This window comes from Salvelinus alpinus, chromosome 18 (assembly GCF_045679555.1).
Source record: "Salvelinus alpinus chromosome 18, SLU_Salpinus.1, whole genome shotgun sequence".
Classification (NCBI taxonomy): Eukaryota; Metazoa; Chordata; class Actinopteri; order Salmoniformes; family Salmonidae; genus Salvelinus; species Salvelinus alpinus.
Window position 1 is genome coordinate 40703946 of NC_092103.1, and position 18400 is coordinate 40722345.

Genomic DNA, 18400 nt, shown 5'->3' on the forward strand with positions numbered 1-18400 from the left:
TTGAGGAGACAATTAACATTTATTTTATTTACATCTTTCACTTCAGCAGTGATAAATTCATGAACGTCTTCAATGAATAGATCATGATCATTAGAAAGCAAATGATGGACTCCACTTTGAATCTGCGTATTCAGTTGTCCTGAATCTGCACAGAACTGACCTAGCATCAATAGAAACGCTCAAGTTTGACACATTCATGAAAATAGTCATGGCCTCTAAACCTTCAAGCTGCATACTGGACCCTATTCCAACTAAACTACTGAAAAAGCTACTTCCTGTGCTTGGCCCTCCTATGTTGAACATAATAAATGGCTCCCTATCCACCGGATGTGTACCAAACTCACTAAAAGTGGCAGTAATAAAGCCCAGAAAATGTAAAAAATTATCAGCCTATATTGAATCTCCCATTTCTCTCAATAAAAGAAAAACTGTTGCGCACTGCCTTCCTGAAGACAAAATAATGTATATGAAATGCTTCAGGCTGGTTTTAGACCCCGTCATAGCACTGAGACTGCCCTCGTAAAGGTGGTAAATTACCTTTTAATGGTGTCAGACCAAGGCTCTGCATCTGTCCTCGTGCTCCTAGAACTTAGTGCTGCTTTTGACACCATCTATCACCACATTCTTTTTGAGAGATTAGAAACCCTAATTGGTCTACACTGACAAGTTCTTGCCTGGTTTAGATCTTATCTGTTAGAAAGATATCAGTTTGTCTCTGTGGATGGTTTGACCTCTGACAAATCAATCATAAGTGTCGGCGTTCCTCAAGGTTCAATATATTGTTTTCAATATATATTCTACCTCTTGATGATGTCATTCGGAAACACAATGTCAACTTTCACTGCTATGCGGACGACACACAGCTGTACATTTCGATAAAACTTGGTAAAGCCCCAAAATTGCCTTCCCTGGAAGCCTGTGTTTCAGGTGTAACGGATGTGAAATGGCTAGCTAGTTAGCGGGTACGCGCTAATAGCATTTCAATCGGTTACGTCACTTGCTCTGAGACCTGAAGTAGGGTTTCCCCTTGCTCTGCAAGGGCCGCGGCTTTTGTGGAGCGATGGGTAACGACGCTTCGTGGGTGTCAGTTGTTGATGTGTGCAGAGGGTGCCTGGTTCGCGCCCGTGTCGGGGCGAGGGGACGTACTAAAGTTATACTGTTACACAGGCATAAGGAAGTGGATGGCGGCAAATGTTTTACTTTTAAACTCGGGCAAAACAGATGCCCAAGTTGTTGGCAATTAATCTTGGTGGTTGTACAGTCGTCTCAAATAAAACTGTGAAAGACCTCAGCATTACTCTGGACCCTGATCTCTCTTTTGACAAACATATCAAGAATATTTCAAGGACAGTCTCTTTCCATATACGTAACATTGCAAAAATCTGAAACATTTTGTCCAAAAATTATGCAGAAAAGCTAATCCATGCTTTGTCACTTCTAGATTAGACTACTGCAATGCTCAACTCTCCAGCTACCCAGATAAAGCACTAAATAAACTTCAGTTAGTGCTAAACACGGCTGCTAGAATCCTGACTAGAACCAAAACATTTTATCATATTACTCCAGTGCTAGCCTCTACATTGGCTTCCTGTTAACGCTAGGGCTGATTTCAAGGTTTTACAGCTAACCTACAAAGCTTGCTCCTGCTGTACAAACCTACACGTACGCTACGGTCACAAGACGCAGGCCTCCTTATTGTCCCTAGAATTTCTAAGCGAAAAACCGGAGGCAGGGCTTATTCCTATAGAGCTCAATTTTTATGGAATGATCTGACTATCCAAGTGAGAGACACAGACTCAACCTTTAAGTCTGTACTGAAGACTCATCTCTTCAGTAGGTCTTATGATTGAGTGTAGTCTGGCCCAGGGGTGTGAAGGTGAACGGAAAGGCACTGGAGCGACAAACTGCCCTTGCTGTCTCTGCCTGGCCGGCTCCCCTCTCTCTACTTGGATTCTCTGCCTCTGACTCTATTACAGGGTCTGAGTCACTGGCTTACTAGTGTTCTTCCATGCCGTCCCTAGGAGGGGTGCATCACTTGAGTGGGTTGAGTCACAGATGTGATCTTCCTGTCCGGTTTTGCGCCCTCTCGGGCTCGTGCGGTGAAGGAGATGATCGTGGGCTATACTCAGCTTTGTCTCAGGGTAGTATGTTGGTGGTCTGCGGATATCCCTCTAGTCGTGTGGGGGCTGTGCTTTGGCAAAGTGGGTGGGGTTATATCCTGTCTGGTTGGCCCTGTCCGGAGGTATCGTCGGACGGGCCACAGTGTCCCCTGACCCACCCCCGTCTCAGCCTCCAGTATCTATGCTGCAATAGTCTATGTGCCGGGAGGTTAGGGTCAGTCTGGTGTATCTAGTGTAATTCTCCTGTCTTATCTGGTGTCCTGTGTGACTAAGTATGCTCCCTCTAATTCTCTTTCTCTCCCTCCCGGAGGACCTGAGCTCTAGGATCATGCCTCAGGACTACCTTGCCTACCTCCTGGCTGTCCCCAGTCCACCTGGTCTTGCTGCTGCTCCAGTTTCAACTGTTCTGCCTGCGGCAAGGGAACCCTGACCTGTTTACCGGAAGTGCTGTTTTCGACTCTCTCTACCGCACCTGCTGTTTCAACCTCTGAATGCTAGGCTATGAAAAGCAAACTGACATTTACTCTTGAGGTACTGACCTGTTGGACCCTCTACAACCACTGTGATTATTATTTGACCCTGCTAGTCATCTATGAACGTTTGAACATTTTGAAGAACAATCTGGCCTTAAATGGCCATGTACTCTTATAATCTTCACACGGCACAGCCAGAAGAGGACTGGCCACCCCTCAGAGCCTGGTTTGTCTATAGGTTTCTTCCTAGGTTCCTGCCTTTCTAGTGAGTTTTTCCTTGCCACCGTGCTTCTACATCTGCATTGCTTGCTGTTTGGGGTTTTAGGCTGGGTTTCTGTATAAGCACTTTGTGACATCTGCTGATGTAAAAAGGGCTTTATAAATACATTTGATCGATTTTAACCTTCCAGACTTGGAATTGTATCAACTCCCTACTCAAGGCTTTTACTTGCTACATAGGGCTAGTTATTAAATGTACTAAAGAGGAACAATGGGTACATATTGAAGATGCGCATGCTCATGTCTATTTTTAAAGGATAAAGCTAAGAACATTAACAACTTAATAGTTAAGAACACTATAACGATATGGAAGAAAATGAAACGTATATTTTGCGAGAACCAATTTCACTCCCTAGAAACACAACCTTATGGAACAATCCTTGGACAGCTTTTTAGAATTCATCGATAAATTGGCCCACATGGAAAACGAAAGGCATAGAAACCGTAAATGACTTGGTAATAGGAAATACATTTATTTCCATGACAGCTTTAAAAAACAATTTTGGACTGACCAATGTAGGTATTTTCAAATACATCCAATTTAAAAGTTTTATATCACACAATGTTAATTTGAAATCTTTTGGACATCAGAGTAATCTTGAGGGAATCCTATTTGAGTTACCAAAAGATGTTCATATGATAGATAAACTACAGAAAACCTTGCAGAGAGCCTATACACTTTTTTATTATTATTATTATTGGAACCAAGATTAAAAAATAATTGATTTTGGCACAAGATGGAAGGAATGTTGAAACATAACTAATGAGATTACAGTTAACAAAAATGTACTCTTAATCCAGTATAAATTAATGTATAGAATTTATTATACAAGAGACAAAATTCACAAATTCTACAGCACAATGGCAGATTCATGTTTGAAGTGTAAAACATCTAATGACTCCATAATTCATGCTGTAACGGTGGTCCTCCTCCTCTTCAACCGAAAAGGAGGAGTATTGAGGGAACCAAGGCGCAGCGGGTTGTGAACACATAATATTTATTAAAGACAAGACGAAAACACGAACTTCACTATAAACTAACAAAACAACAAACGGAGTAGACAGACCTGAACGACGAACTTACATTAAACACGAGAACGCACGAACAGGGAAAATAGCCTACACATAAAAATGACGATGTACAACACAAACCGAACAGTCCCGTATGGTGCGACAAACACTGACACAGGAGACAACCACCCACAACGAACACAGTGAAACAACCTACCTAAATATGACTCTCAATTAGAGGAACGCAAAACACCTGCCTCTAATTAAGAGCCATACCAGGCAACCCTAAACCAACATAGAAACACACAACATAGAATGCCCACCCAAACTCACGTCCTGACCAACTAACACATAAAACAAACTAACAGAAATAGGTCAGGAACGTGACACATGCCTTCTGGGAATTTTACAAAATTATAAATTCTAGGCGGAGTTGGAAAGATGGATGTCAGAAGTATTTCAATGTAAATGTACTTTTAATTTGTCTGTCTGTATATTTCAAGACATGACATACTGTATGAGGGTGCAGTGAGATACCCGATGGGCTGGACAATACTCTTCTCATCAATTATCTTAAAAAACATATTCTCAATAACTGGAAATCAGCCAATCCTCCGTTGTTCACACAATGGAAAGGTCAAATGTTTTGTTATCAAAAAATGTAAAGAGCGTTGGCGACGGAGAGAAACAAAATGGTGCAGTTTGAGGCCATGTGGCAGAAAGTGATAAGGGTGCTGGGGATCGGGGTGCTGGGGATCGGGGTGGGGACTAGTGGGTCTGGGCAGATGTGATGTTTGCATGATGATGTCATTTGTATGGTTTTTATTATTTATAATATATAAAATCTTATAAAAAAAATGGAATAAGGCACATACTTGCATAATAATTACATATCTAACGTCTGTAGTAATATTATAGCTCTCTCTCTCTTCCCCATTCAAACTTTCCTTGTTAATTATTTTGAAAGCATAGCCACGGGAAGTACGACTGCTGAGGGTGCTGCAGCACCCCACCCCACTGGGCCTTTACTAGTCCTGTATTTGCAGACCGATATAGGGCAAATATTGGTTTTGTTTAATCACAAAACTGGAGAGCAACATATGTCCAGTGATGTCCACAAAACATATTGCATGTAACGAGATGGGGAGGTTGGTTGGGGGGGGGGGAGGTTGGCTGGGAAGGGGAGGGGAGGAAAGAGAGAGAGATGGGGAGGTTGGTTAGGAATGGGAGAGAGAGAGAGAGATGGGGAGGTTGGTTAGGAATGGGAGAGAGAGAGAGAGATGGGGAGGTTGGTTAGGAATGGGAGAGAGAGAGAGAGAGATGGGGAGGTTGGTTAGGAATGGGAGAGAGAGAGAGAGATGGGGAGGTTGGTTAGGAATGGGAGAGAGAGAGAGAGATGGGGAGGTTGGTTAGGAATGGGAGAGAGAGAGAGAGATGGGGAGGTTGGTTAGGAATGGGAGAGAGAGAGAGAGATGGGGAGGTTGGTTAGGAATGGGAGAGAGAGAGAGAGAGATGGGGAGGTTGGTTAGGAATGGGAGAGAGAGAGAGAGATGGGGAGGTTGGTTAGGAATGGGAGAGAGAGAGAGAGATGGGGAGGTTGGTTAGGAATGGGAGAGAGAGAGAGAGATGGGGAGGTTGGTTAGGAATGGGAGAGAGAGAGAGATGGGGAGGTTGGTTGGGAAGTGGGGGGCGAGAGAGAGAGATCCCACCTCTGATTCCCAAAACCCTCTTTCCTTCCCAAACCCCATAGAAACAGTATGGGAGTTTATCAAAGTTGGATTTGTTTTCGAATCATTTGTGGGTCTGTGTAATCTGAGGGAAATATGTGTCTCTAATATGGTCATACATTTGGCAGGAGGTTAAGAAGTGCAGCTCAGTTTCCACTTCATTTTGTGGGCAGTGTGCACATAGCCTGTCTTGTCGTGAGAGTCAGGTCTGCCTACGGCGGCCTCTCTCAATCGCAAAGCTATACTCACTGAGTCTGTACATAGTCAAAGCTTTCCTTAAATTCTCTCTCACTCTCTCTCATATATTCCCTGTCAGACAGACTTGATTTTCCACTCTCCAGACTGGCTCACCGTGTGATCGTAGTACTGTACTCTACTGTCATATCAGGCTTCTTCTGTTTGCAGTAATTAGAGCAGTGTATTGGGACAGTTATGTTGTTTCATGTTGCGTGCTTTGTGCAAACACAGACCTGAGACTTGCCACAGGCGTTTAGTGTAGAACAGCTAGCCAGGTCTGAAGAGACGGTGGTTCAGTTATGACAGAGCAGGGGGCCATGTCTGCTTGCATCTTAGTTGAGGTTAGTCTGGGATTTGTGGGGGGGGGGGTGCTTGTGTGTGTGTGTGTTTGTTTTATTATCCTTGTGGGTACCAGAAGTCCTAACAAGGATAGTTAAACTGTAACGATTCTCCTCTTCGTCTGAGGAGGAGTAGGAAATATCGGACCAATGTGCAGAGTGGTAAGTGTCCATAATTAGATTTTTAATAAATCAACTGAACACTGAACAAAATAACAAAAGCACAAACAAACAACCGAAACAGTTCTGTATGGTGAAACACAGACACAGAAAATAACTACCCACAACCCATAGTGGGAAAACAGGCTACCTAAGTATGATTCTCAATCAGAGACAACGATCGACAGCTGCCTCTGATTGAGAACCATACCAGGCCACACACAGAAATACAAACGTAGAAAAAAACAACATAGAATGCCCACCCCAGCTCACGCCCTGACCAAACACATAGAAATAGACAACCTAGACATAAAACATAGAAACATACAAAGCAAACTATGGTCAGAACGTGACATAAACAAGGAAAATTTGCCAGTCCACACGAGGAGAAATGCTATGTTAAGTTTAGGGTTACAATTAGGGTTAGGGTTACAATTAAGGTTAGGGTTAGGCATTACAGTGAGGGTTAGGGTTAAGGTTAGGAGTTAGGGTTAGGGTCAGATTTAGGGTAAGGGGTTAAGGAAAAAGGATTTTGGATGGGAATCGATTATTTGGTCCCCACAAGGATAGCAATACAAAACTGTGTGTGTGTGTGCCTGTCTGTATGCAAGTTTGAGTAAAATGAGGGCAAGTGATTAACAGTGTGCTTGTTTATGCACTCTATGTGTATGATGACTGAGTGTGTGTGCATGTGCATATATGTGTGTGTGTGCCTCTCTCTCTCTCTCTCTGTCTCTCTGTCTCTCTCTCTCTCTCTCTCTGTGTGTGTTTAGCCTAGCAGATCCTAGCTGCCACAGTCTGATAAGAGCTCGGTGGTCTTCAAACGGAGTTACCCCGCGGCTCAGCAACGAAGGCAAAATGACCACGTAGTCATGGTCCAGTGCCGTGGTCTAGCAGGCTGCTTCTGCTAGACTGATTGGTTGGTCCAGTGCCGTGGTCTAGCAGGCTGCTTCTGCTAGACTGATTGGTTGGTCCAGTGCCGTGGTCTAGCAGGCTGCTTCTGCTAGACTGATTGGTTGGTCCAGTGCCGTGGTCTAGCAGGCTGCTTCTGCTAGACTGATTGGTTGGTCCAGTGCCGTGGTCTAGCAGGCTGCTTCTGCTAGACTGATTGGTTGGTCCAGTGCCGTGGTCTAGCAGGCTGCTTCTGCTAGACTGATTGGTTGGTCCAGTGCCGTGGTCTAGCAGGCTGCTTCTGCTAGACTGATTGGTTGGTCCAGTGCCGTGGTCTAGCAGGCTGCTTCTGCTAGACTGATTGGTTGGTCCAGTGCCGTGGTCTAGCAGGCTGCTTCTGCTAGACTGATTGGTTGGTCCAGTGCCGTGGTCTAGCAGGCTGCTTCTGCTAGACTGATTGGTTGGTCTAGTGCCGTGGTCTAGCAGGCTGCTTCTCTTAGACTGATTGGTTGGTCCAGTGCCGTGGTCTAGCAGGCTGCTTCTGCTAGACTGATTGGTTGAACCCGTCGTTGAAGGGGTTTGTGTCGTCTGCTCGACTCAATATATATATATTTTTGATGAGAGGACACTTCAATAAAAACACCAATGAGTGCTTAGCAACAGCGGTGGTGTTTGTTCTAGTTGCAGGTAAACTGGGATTGAAACGATGACATGTCAGATTTGAGAGAGACGGGTTGAGAGAAGATGCCAGACATGGCATCAACATGTATTTTTTATTTATTTTTTAACTAGCTGTTTAGGGGGGGTTCTGATTTATTTTTCACTCAATACTGCCGTCGTGTTGGAGCAGTGATGACTGTTACACATACACACACCATCTACAGTGGGGAGAACAAGTATTTGATACACTGCCGATTTTGCAGGTTTTCCTACTTACAAAGCATGTAGAGGTCTGTAATTTTTATCATAGGTACACTTCAACTATGAGAGACGGAATCTAAAACAAAAATCCAGAAAATCACATTGTATGATTTTTAAGTAATTAATTTGCATTTTATTGCATGACATAAGTATTTGATACATCAGAAAAGCAGAACTTAATATTTGGTACAGAAACCTTTGTTTGCAATTACAGAGATCATACGTTTCCTGTAGTTCTTGACTAGGTTTGCACACACTGCAGCAGGGATTTTGGCCCACTCCTCCCTACAGATCTTCTCCAGATCCTTCAGGTTTCGGGGCTGTCGCTGGGCAATACGGACTTTCAGCTCCCTCCAAAGATTTTCTATTGGGTTCAGGTCTGGAGACTGGGTAGGCCACTCCAGGACCTTGAGATGCTTCTTACGGAGCAACTCCTTAGTTGCCCTGGCTGTGTGTTTCGGGTCGTTGTCATGCTGGAAGACCCAGCCACGACCCATCTCAATGCTCTTACTGAGGGAAGGAGGTTGTTGGCCAAGATCTCGCGATACATGGCCCCATCCATCCTCCCCTCAATACAGTGCAGCCGCCCTGTGCCCTTTGCAGAAAAGCATCCCCAAAGAATGATGTTTCCACCTCCATGCCTCACGGTTGGGATGGTGTTCTTGGGGTTGTACTCATCCTTCTTCTTCCTCCAAACACGGCGAGTGGAGTTTAGACCAAAAAGCTCTATTTTTGTCACATCAAACCACATGACCTTCTCCCATTCCTCCTCTGGATCATCCAGATGGTCATTGGCAAACTTCAGATGAACCTGGACATGCGCTGGCTTGAGCAGGGGGACCTTGCGTGCGCTGCAGGATTTTAATCCATGGCGGCGTAGTGTGTTACTAATGGTTTTCTTTGAGACTGTGGTCCCAGCTCTCTTCAGGTCATTGACCAGGTCCTGCCGTGTAGTTCTGGGCTGATCCCTCACCTTCCTCATGATCATTGATTCCCCACGAGGTGAGATCTTGCATGGAGCCCCAGACCGAGGGTGATTGACCATCATCTTGAACTTCTTCCATTTTTTTATAATTGCACCAACAGCTGTTGCCTTCTCACCAAGCTGCTTGCCTATTATCCTGTAGCCCATCCCAGCCTTGTGCAGGTCTACAATTTCATCCCTGATGTCCTTACACAGCTCTCTGGTCTTGGCCATTGTGGAGAGGTTGGAGTCTGTTTGATTGAGTGTGTGGACAGGTGTCTTTTATACAGGTAACGAGTTCAAACATGTGCAGTTAATACAGGTAATGAGTGGAGAACAGGAGGGCTTCTTAAAGAAAAACTAACAGGTCTGTGAGAGCCGGAATTCTTACTGGTTGGTAGGTGATCAAATACTTATGTCATGCAATAAAATGCAAATTAATTACTTAAAAATCATACAATGTGATTTTCTGGATTTTTGTTTTAGATTCCGTCTCTCACAGTTGAAGTGTACCTATGATAAAAATGACAGACCTCTACATGCTTTGTAAGTAGGAAAACCTGCAAAATCGGCAGTGTATCAAATACTTGTTCTCCCCACTGTATGTTGAACTGTGGTTTCAGATGAGAGAAATCTCAGTCTATTGCTTATGGTTAATACTGTAATGAAATGTTGATATTGTATGGAAATGAGTGTTTGTAGGCTTAGGCTGTATAAAGGTGTATAAAATAATAACATATTTAACACTGACCCAAATACGTGGTTTGATTGATCCATCTCAGAAAAGTTGGAATTAGAAAATGATCACACATATTTTTTGTTGATGTATCTAAATATGCTTAAATTCCCTTTCAGAATGCTGTATTTAGACATAAAAACTATTTATGACCTTTAACTCTGCTTCAGTGGGGAGTTTTCGAGTGACTTGATACTGTAGGAAAGAGAATGCCATGGGGGAAATCTTTACTTTTCTCAACTGAATAGGGGACCTACGGGTTGAATTGACATTGGCAGACATACTGTGCAAGAGCAATGTCACAGAGGAAAAAAGACCAGTTCCGTGAACAGTCTTTGTCCTTCTGAGAGGCAGAAAGCTTAGGAATTCACTTTAAGATCCCGTGTATATTTGGGTTGTAGCTAGTATAGGCCTCAACTTAGCAGACATGCAGAGTTAGAACACACAAATGCCTTTTTAGATTTAGCATGATTCACTTGGAGGTTGCCCTGAATTCCACCCAGTCCAGTGTCTCTCCTACACGTAAAAAGTCCTAAGTGATTAACATTAGCAAATAACCTATTGTGAAGCTTATGTTTAGTAGAACCCCACCTCTCCCCACTGTTCTCTATGTGTTGATGGACGTGGTCTGTAGTTGCTTCAGACAGTGATGTGCTCCTATTGGTCTCCCAATGCCTGTAATCCAGCCATCTGGGAACCTTGGGATGTCCCTACCCTAACCCTAAAATTAACCCCTATCCTTACCCTAACCTTAACCCGATCCTTAACTATTTTACATTTTGACTTCAATGGGGTGGGGACGTTCCCAAGAAACCCGGATAGCAAGGACCCCACGTCCACCCCTGCCCTCCTCTCCTCTGTCACCCTTGTCCACCTCTCCTCCGGCCGCCCAACCGCCACTTCCCAGATGCCCAGTTACCATGGCAACAGAGGCACGGAAGCGTGGAAGCAAACCCAGCAGTCCGGGTGTGATAGTGATTGTGGAAACACCGGACTGGGCTATAGCTATTTGCTTTACTCATTTCATACGTATATATTCTATTCTACTGTATTTTAGTCATTACCACTCCGTCATTCTTTTACTTTTAGATTTGTGTGTATTGTTGTGAATTGTTAGATACTACTGCATTGTTGGGAATAGGATGCCATATGGGACGCATCCAATGCACTGCACAGGAAGTGGCCCTTTCTCTCTCTCTCTCTCTGTTGCTCAATTACAGGCTGAGGTTGTTATCGGTGCGTACGATAGTTATTAAGCAAAGTGCAAGAGCAGCTGACTGTCGGTGATGAAGTGATTGGTTTTTACTCTGAGCTGTAGATGTGTATCAGGCAGTGCTGTATCTCTGGTCTGAATTATGTGGCGTTCAATCTCTCAATAGATTATTGATGATAATAAGCCGCATTCAGACAGTTAGCGAGGTTGTTCGTACCACTTGTTTAGGATGGTCACCTATTCTCTACCACTGCTACTTTATAATACAAATTCACAGATTGTGTTGATTCACCATGCTTAACAACTAGGTCGTCAAGGAGTGATATCGCCCGAGAGGCCCTGTCTCTCCTTGTCTGTTTGTCTGTCTGTCGGGGTGCTTGTGTGCATGTCTGCCTATCTTTACTCCCAGTTAACAAGACTGTCTGGCTGTCTATGTTGAAACTGACAGTTTTATCTGAAAGATGTATGCCCATCTCTGTCTGTAGGACACAGCGGGTCAGGAGCGATACCGGACCATTACCACAGCATACTACAGAGGAGCTATGGGCTTCATCCTGATGTATGACATCACCAACGAGGAGTCCTTCGGTTGTGTGCAGGACTGGTGAGTCAACTATTTATTTCTGTCTGTTTTCTTCACCAGGTGTGTCATGGCAGTTGGATGTCTTTTCTTTTTGTTTTCACCTCCCTCTAACCCTTTGCATCCGTAATAGGGTGTTGTTGTACATCCTTTATGTCAAATACAGTACACCCTGTTTAAAAGGCAAACAACGGAAGAAATTCCAAGAAATGGTGTGATGAGTCATTGGTTAGCTTTGCTGAACATGGCTTCCACCTCAGTGGCCGAAGGCAACCATTTTGTGCACTGAGGCTTAAGTGGAAACAATGGGAAGCAGTGCATGGCATGAAACTCCATATTCTTCCCTCACATTGGGACCCTGAAGCATAGAGTGGATCGATAGCTGCTACAGTCGCATAGTATAGTTCCAACCGCAGGGGAGATGTCCTTACAACACACAGTCTGTGTTTACAGAGAGAATAGTTACACAATGTGTGGTGAACACAGACTAAAGTAGAGTTGAATGGTTGAATATGCATTATAGCCTAACTATTCGCAGTCGCTCTTCAGTCAAATGTAGCTTATAATGTCTTAATGGAGTCTTCAGAATGTCTTTAGAAGGCCTATATTGTGGTTTCACAAATCATAAGCTAGTAAAAAGGTGGTTAGCTCGTTTGCTATGTCTTGGTTGAGAAGTTGGCATAGCTAGCTGTCTGGTAGTTATCTAGCTAGAACAGTAGGCTATGCTAAGCAGCTAATATTGGCTAGCTAATTTGCTTATATTTGATAGCTCATTTGATGTAAGGTAATGTTATTTAGCTGTCATACATTTTAGAATGGAACAACGCGATGTAAACCACAAACCACAACCCTCCAGCGTTAGCTAGTAGCCAACATAGCAAGCTCTCAACCAAGACAACCAGCTAACTATGTCAAATGTGTTAAATGTTCCATGAACAGCACTTCCATTTGAACTAATTCAATATTATCATAACACAACACAAAAGATGCATATGGTACTTCATGCAAGCTTACCCATAGGCCTATTTTATCACAACCGGTTATAGTTCCTCAGAAGTTACTACTGCACTGTAGGAAGACCAAGGGAAAGGTTTGCTCTTTCTCAATGGGTCTATATGCTTGCATCACTAAACTGCATGATATTTAAACAAAAAAAAGGAGGAAAAAAGGGACAGAACAGAAGCAAACGGCAGTCCAGCGGAGGGGCTTAATATTTAAATCTATTGATTGTAGCCCTCCTCACATACACTCTGCTTCTTCAGTACAGGATTGAAATCTGAGACCGGTGTGAGACTTGAGGCTGAGGGGGTCCTAAAATGTACACCGTACTGTGGTCTAGTTTGGTATAGAGCAGCACAGCTGCCTGTGGTCAGTTAATGGACTAACAGAAGCCTGTTACACTGCAAACCCGCTAAAAGACTAACTGGGTGACACTTTATTTGGTGTGATTATAAACGGCTGATAAAAGCATTATTAGATGCTTGATAGACACTATGCATATGAGAATGTATTAACCATTTATATTATTTATTATTATAAACTGTGTGGTTCTAGCCCTGAATGATGATTGGCTGACAGCCGTGGTATATCACAGGCATGACAAAACATTTATTGTTACGTTGGTAACCAGTTTATAATAGCAATAAGGCACCTCGGGGGTTTGTGGTATATGGCCAATATACCACGACTAAGGGCTGTTTCAAGGCAATCCGCGATGCGTCATGCATAAGAACAGCCCTTAGCCGTGCTATATTGGCCATATACCACACCCCCTCAGTGCCTAATTGCTTAATTATATTATGATATGTTCTCCATGATTCATGAACAACAGGCTTTACATAGCAAGGCTAATGGACAAACTATGTCATAGTGTTCATTTGTAGTTGTAACGACTGTCTTCGGGTGAAAGAGAGGAGGACCAAGATGCAGCGTGAACATAATCCATATTTAATGGAAAAATACTTAAACACCGAACAAAACAACAAACCGACAAAAAAAGGAACGAAGACGATACAGTCCCGTAACGTGAACACAAAACACTGGTACACTGAAACAGGAACAATCACCCACAAACAAACAGTGAAAACAGGCAACCTTAATATGGTTCCCAATCAGAGACAATGACAAACACCTGCCTCTGATTGAGAACCATATTAGGCCAAAAAACAAACCCAACATAGAAACCCAAAACATAGAATGCCCACCCAGCTCACGTCCTGACCAACTAAACAAAGACTAAACAAAGGAAATAAGTTATAGTTATTCAGACCCTTTACTCAGTACTTTGTTGAAGCACCTTCAGCAGCAGTTACAGCCTCGAGTCTTCTTGGGTTTGACGCTACAAGCTTGGCACACCTGTATTTGGGGAGTTTCTCCCGTTCTTCTATGCAGATCATGTCAAGCTTTGTCAGGTTGGATGGGGAGCGTCGCTGCACAGCTATTTTCAGGTCCAGGGTCTGGCTGAGACACTGAAGGACATTCAGAGACTTGTCCCGAAGCCACTGCTGCATTGTGTTGGCTTAGGGTTGTTGTCCTGTTAGACGGTGAACCTTCGTCCCAGTCTGAGGTCTTGAGCATTCTGGTGCAGGTTTTCATCAAGGATCTCTCTGTACTTTGCACTGTTCATCTTTCCCTCGATCCTGCCTAGTCTCCCAGTCCATGCCGCTGAATAACATCCCCACAGCATGATGCTGCCACCACCATGCTTCACCGTAGGGATGGTGCCAGGTTTCCTCCAGAGGTGACGCTATGGCATTCAGGCCAAAGAGTTCAATATTGGTTTCATCAGACCAGTGAATATTGTTTCTCATGGTCTGAGAGTCTTTGGGTGCCTTTTGGCAAATTCCAAGCGCGCTGTCATGTGCATTTTACTGAGGAGTTGCTTCCGTCTGGCCACTCTACCATAAAGGCCTGATTGGTAGAGTGCTGCAGAGATGGTTGTCCTTCTGGAAGGTTTTCCCATCTCCACAGAGGAACTCTGGAGATCTGTCAGAGGGATCATTGGGTTCTTGGTAACTCCCTGACCAAGGCCCTTCTCCCCCCTGATTGCTCAGTTTGGCCGGGCGGCCAGCTCTAGGAAGAGTCTTGGTGGTTCCAAACTACCATTTAAGAATGAATGAGGCCAATGTGTTCTTGGGGACTTTCAATGCTGCTTTTTTGTACCCTTCCACAGATCTGTGCCTCGACATAATCCTGTCTCGGAGCTCTACGGACAATTCCTTCGACCTCGTGGCTTGGTTTTTGCTCTGACATGCACAGTCAACTGTGGGACCTTATATAGACAGGTGTGTGCCTTTCCAAATCATGTCCAATCAATTGAATTTACCACAGGTGGACTCCAAATCAAGATGTAGAAACATCTCAAGGATGATCAATGGAAACAGGATGCACCTGAGCTGTCTCATAGCAAAGGGTCTGAATACTTATGTAAATAAGTTACTTTTGTATTTTATTTTTTATAAATTTGCAAGTATTTCTAAAAAACAGTTTTCGCTTTGTCATTATGGGGTATTGTGTGTAGATTGATGCGGGGGGGGGGGGGGGGGTGTTTTAATCAATTTTAGAATAAGGCTGTAACGTAAAACAAAATGTGGAACAATTCAAGAGGTCTGAATACTTTCCGAATGCACTGTAGGTACCTAGGGATCATACTGTGGACAAGCTTATGTACAAGACACAATCTAATCTGAGAGACTCTCTCCTCCACTTTGAGCCATCTGAGGCTTTCAAAATGGGAATGGTCAATATGAGTACGTTCTGGAAGTTTAAGAATAATCCTGACTAATTAGTTCTGAGATGTCTGCAGTTTGTTTCTCATTATCTTGGGGGCTTATTGTACCAGGAAGAGCACACATCTTCAAGGTGGCACTGAACAAGAACCCCTGCCAATGCCACCAATGCATTCTTATCCAGATATTTAGAGGTTTTTGCCAGAAACCTAGTTTTATGTTTCACTTTGGAGATAGTATTAACAGAGATATCTGCTGCAAAATTCCCGCTGAATGCTGACTCCCAGGGGACAGAACTCTCATCCCCTTCCATTTAACCCTTGGGTGTAACCATGGTAACCATGTAGGGGTTATTAGCCGGGTCATTGGATTAAAAATGGGCACAGCTGAGGTGCACTGACATGATGCCACATCCAGACCAGGGCCCTTATTCATAAAGCGTCTCAGAGTAGGAGTGCTGATCTAAGAACAGATCCCCTCTGACCATGTTATCTTATTTATTATGATCTAAAAAGGTAAACTGATCCTAGATCAGCACTCCTACTCTGAGACACTCAGGAAGACCCAAGTCTCTCTCCACTCCCAGAGGGATGTAGTGTAGAGTTTACAATAATAGTTTTGTCTTTCCCCATAGCGCTCAATGACCAATCCAAGATGACTGGTTAGAACATCCACTCACATGGTTTCCAAGGATTGAACCAGGCCTAACCCCTGCTCAGCTACAGCCAGCACTATGAATAACAGTATGCTGAATGGTATTCAAAAGGGATACTCATGATTTGGTGCTAGGCTTAGTGGAAGTGTGAGAGCAACAGAGAGAGGGAAGAAGGGAGATATAAGAAGAGAGAGAGAGCGCTTGGGAAAAGCAAGATATTGAGAGAGAAAAGGAGAGATTGTGCAGACGCGTGAGAGAGATTTCACTCAACCATTTTGTAGGCTAATTCAACCTGTCATAGCCCACGTGCTAAGCTGGGTAGAAAATGCAAATGATTCACTGTTATGCCTTATTAGTTGTCTCTTGATGCTTTCAAATTTCTCCAACTGTAAGCCCTGAACTGTAATATGGCTAACTGTAGCCATTGAAGGGGTGAGGGGAGAGAATCCGACACAGCCTGACATGTGAAGATCTAAACCCCACTGTGACACAGCCTGTCATGTGAAGTTCTAAACCCAACTGTGTTATGACACAACTATTTCAGTACACCAAATCCACTGCCCCAGGAAGGACTTTTAAGAGAATCCTCCCTGAACTCCCATCATAATGAGAGGTGGAGAACGGAGGCATCTGAGTGTTAAACTGTCGCACAAGAACACTTTATGCCTGCATCGTCGCCAAGTAGTGATGACTCAATGTGGATGTCATATTAGATGCGTATAGAAGATAAATTCCCACTGTGTAGTAATATTGTGTTTTAAAGGGATAGTTCACTCAAATTACTAAATGACATGTCCAAATCATCTATAAGAAACGTCATTGAGCTACACAATCAATATTGGATACTTTAGGATGATTTGGACATGCAACAAGATCTGCTCTTTTAGTCTGCAAATGGTGTCAGTGGAGGAGGTGTTAAACCTATTGAAGTCATTACCTGATGGTAAATCTACAGGTTATGGTCTTATGGACAATTTTTTGCTTCGCTGTGCTGCTCCCCAGATTGCAGTTCCACTGAGATACATATTTAATTGGTCACTGGAAAAGGGGATGTTTGCAAATGTATGGAAGCATGCGAAACTGTGTCCTAAGAACCCATTACTCCTGCCAATAGTCGACCAATTAGTCTACTCCCTACACTCAGTAAGATATTGGAGGGTATTGTGAGTAGACAAATATGGGAGTACATGGAAAAGAATGATCTGATTACAGCCAATCAGCATGCTTATCGCAAAAACCATTCCACTACCACTGCATTGGTTGACATGCCTGACCAGTGGCTCAATGCTATGGATAATGGCAAGTTTGTGGGTGTACTATTTTTAGATTTCAGTGCAGCATTTGATTTAGTGGATCATGAAATAATTTTGACAAAATTAATGCATTATGGTTTTAAGGAGGTAGCATTGAATTGGGTACAGTCATATCTAACTGACAGGAAACAGTCCACCTATATCAATGGTTCATTTTCTTCCCCTTGTGTGTTAAACTGTGGAATACCGCAGGGCAGCTGCCTTGGGCCACTTCTCTATTTAATATATACCAATGACCTTCCCTATGCCTTAGCTGAAACTCAAGCTACTATATTTGCAGATGATACTACAATTTATGCAGCAAGACAATCGGTTCAACAGGTACAGCAAGCTTTACAATGAGATTTGGAGAATATTAGGGTGTGGGTTTGCCAAAACAAACTTGTTTTAAACATCAAGAAAACCAAAGTTATGTTGGTCTGTTCCACTAGGAAAAGGCCAAAACAGCATGGGATACAATTAAGTATGGGAGGAGTTTTTCTCTTGATCTGTCAGTCACTGACACGTATTCAATTAGCAATGTCAGCTAACAATTTTTTGATTGGTAAGTTAGTCTAGCTGGTTATCTAAACTTGTAGTGATCATAGCCCAGTACCGATCGAGGACCCCCATTGACTTTGTTAGTTACGCTCACTCAGATACCTTTTGCCATGATTTATGCCATGTTAATGATGTCTTGCTTATGGCCCTGTCATGCCAAATAGTGTCCCCATGCCAAAAAGACAGCCGTACAAATGTACTTAGACTAGAGTATTTCAACAACTCTTCCAACTTGTTAGGTAATTATATGTACCTACGGGGGAAGGGTGGCAAGCTACACAGGAGAGTGATTTTTACTAAGGAGGAGGAGGAGGCTGTGCTGACCGAGATGCTTGCTGGCCATTTCGGAGTGAAGCGTATAATTTCCAAAATCAACCTACGCTTCTTCTGACGGGGAATTATCAAGGAAGTGGACAGATGGGCAAGTGAAATAACCTTTTGTTTATCAATCGTATTCTATTATATCTGAAATTATTATGATTTCAATGAATGTCATATCAGAGAGCACACAATGT

The 18400-nt window shown here is 43.4% G+C and overlaps 1 protein-coding gene across 1 annotated transcript in view; it reads left to right on the top strand.

Moving 5' to 3' along the window:
- Window positions 1-18400, top strand: part of LOC139544334 (ras-related protein Rab-3C-like) — a 67994-nt gene that overhangs the window by 23297 nt on the left and 26297 nt on the right. Inside the window, exon 3 of the mRNA XM_071351316.1 lies at window positions 11555-11673. Within this exon, the coding sequence (XP_071207417.1) occupies window positions 11555-11673 (119 nt within the window). The remainder of the gene's footprint in view (window positions 1-11554; window positions 11674-18400) is intronic.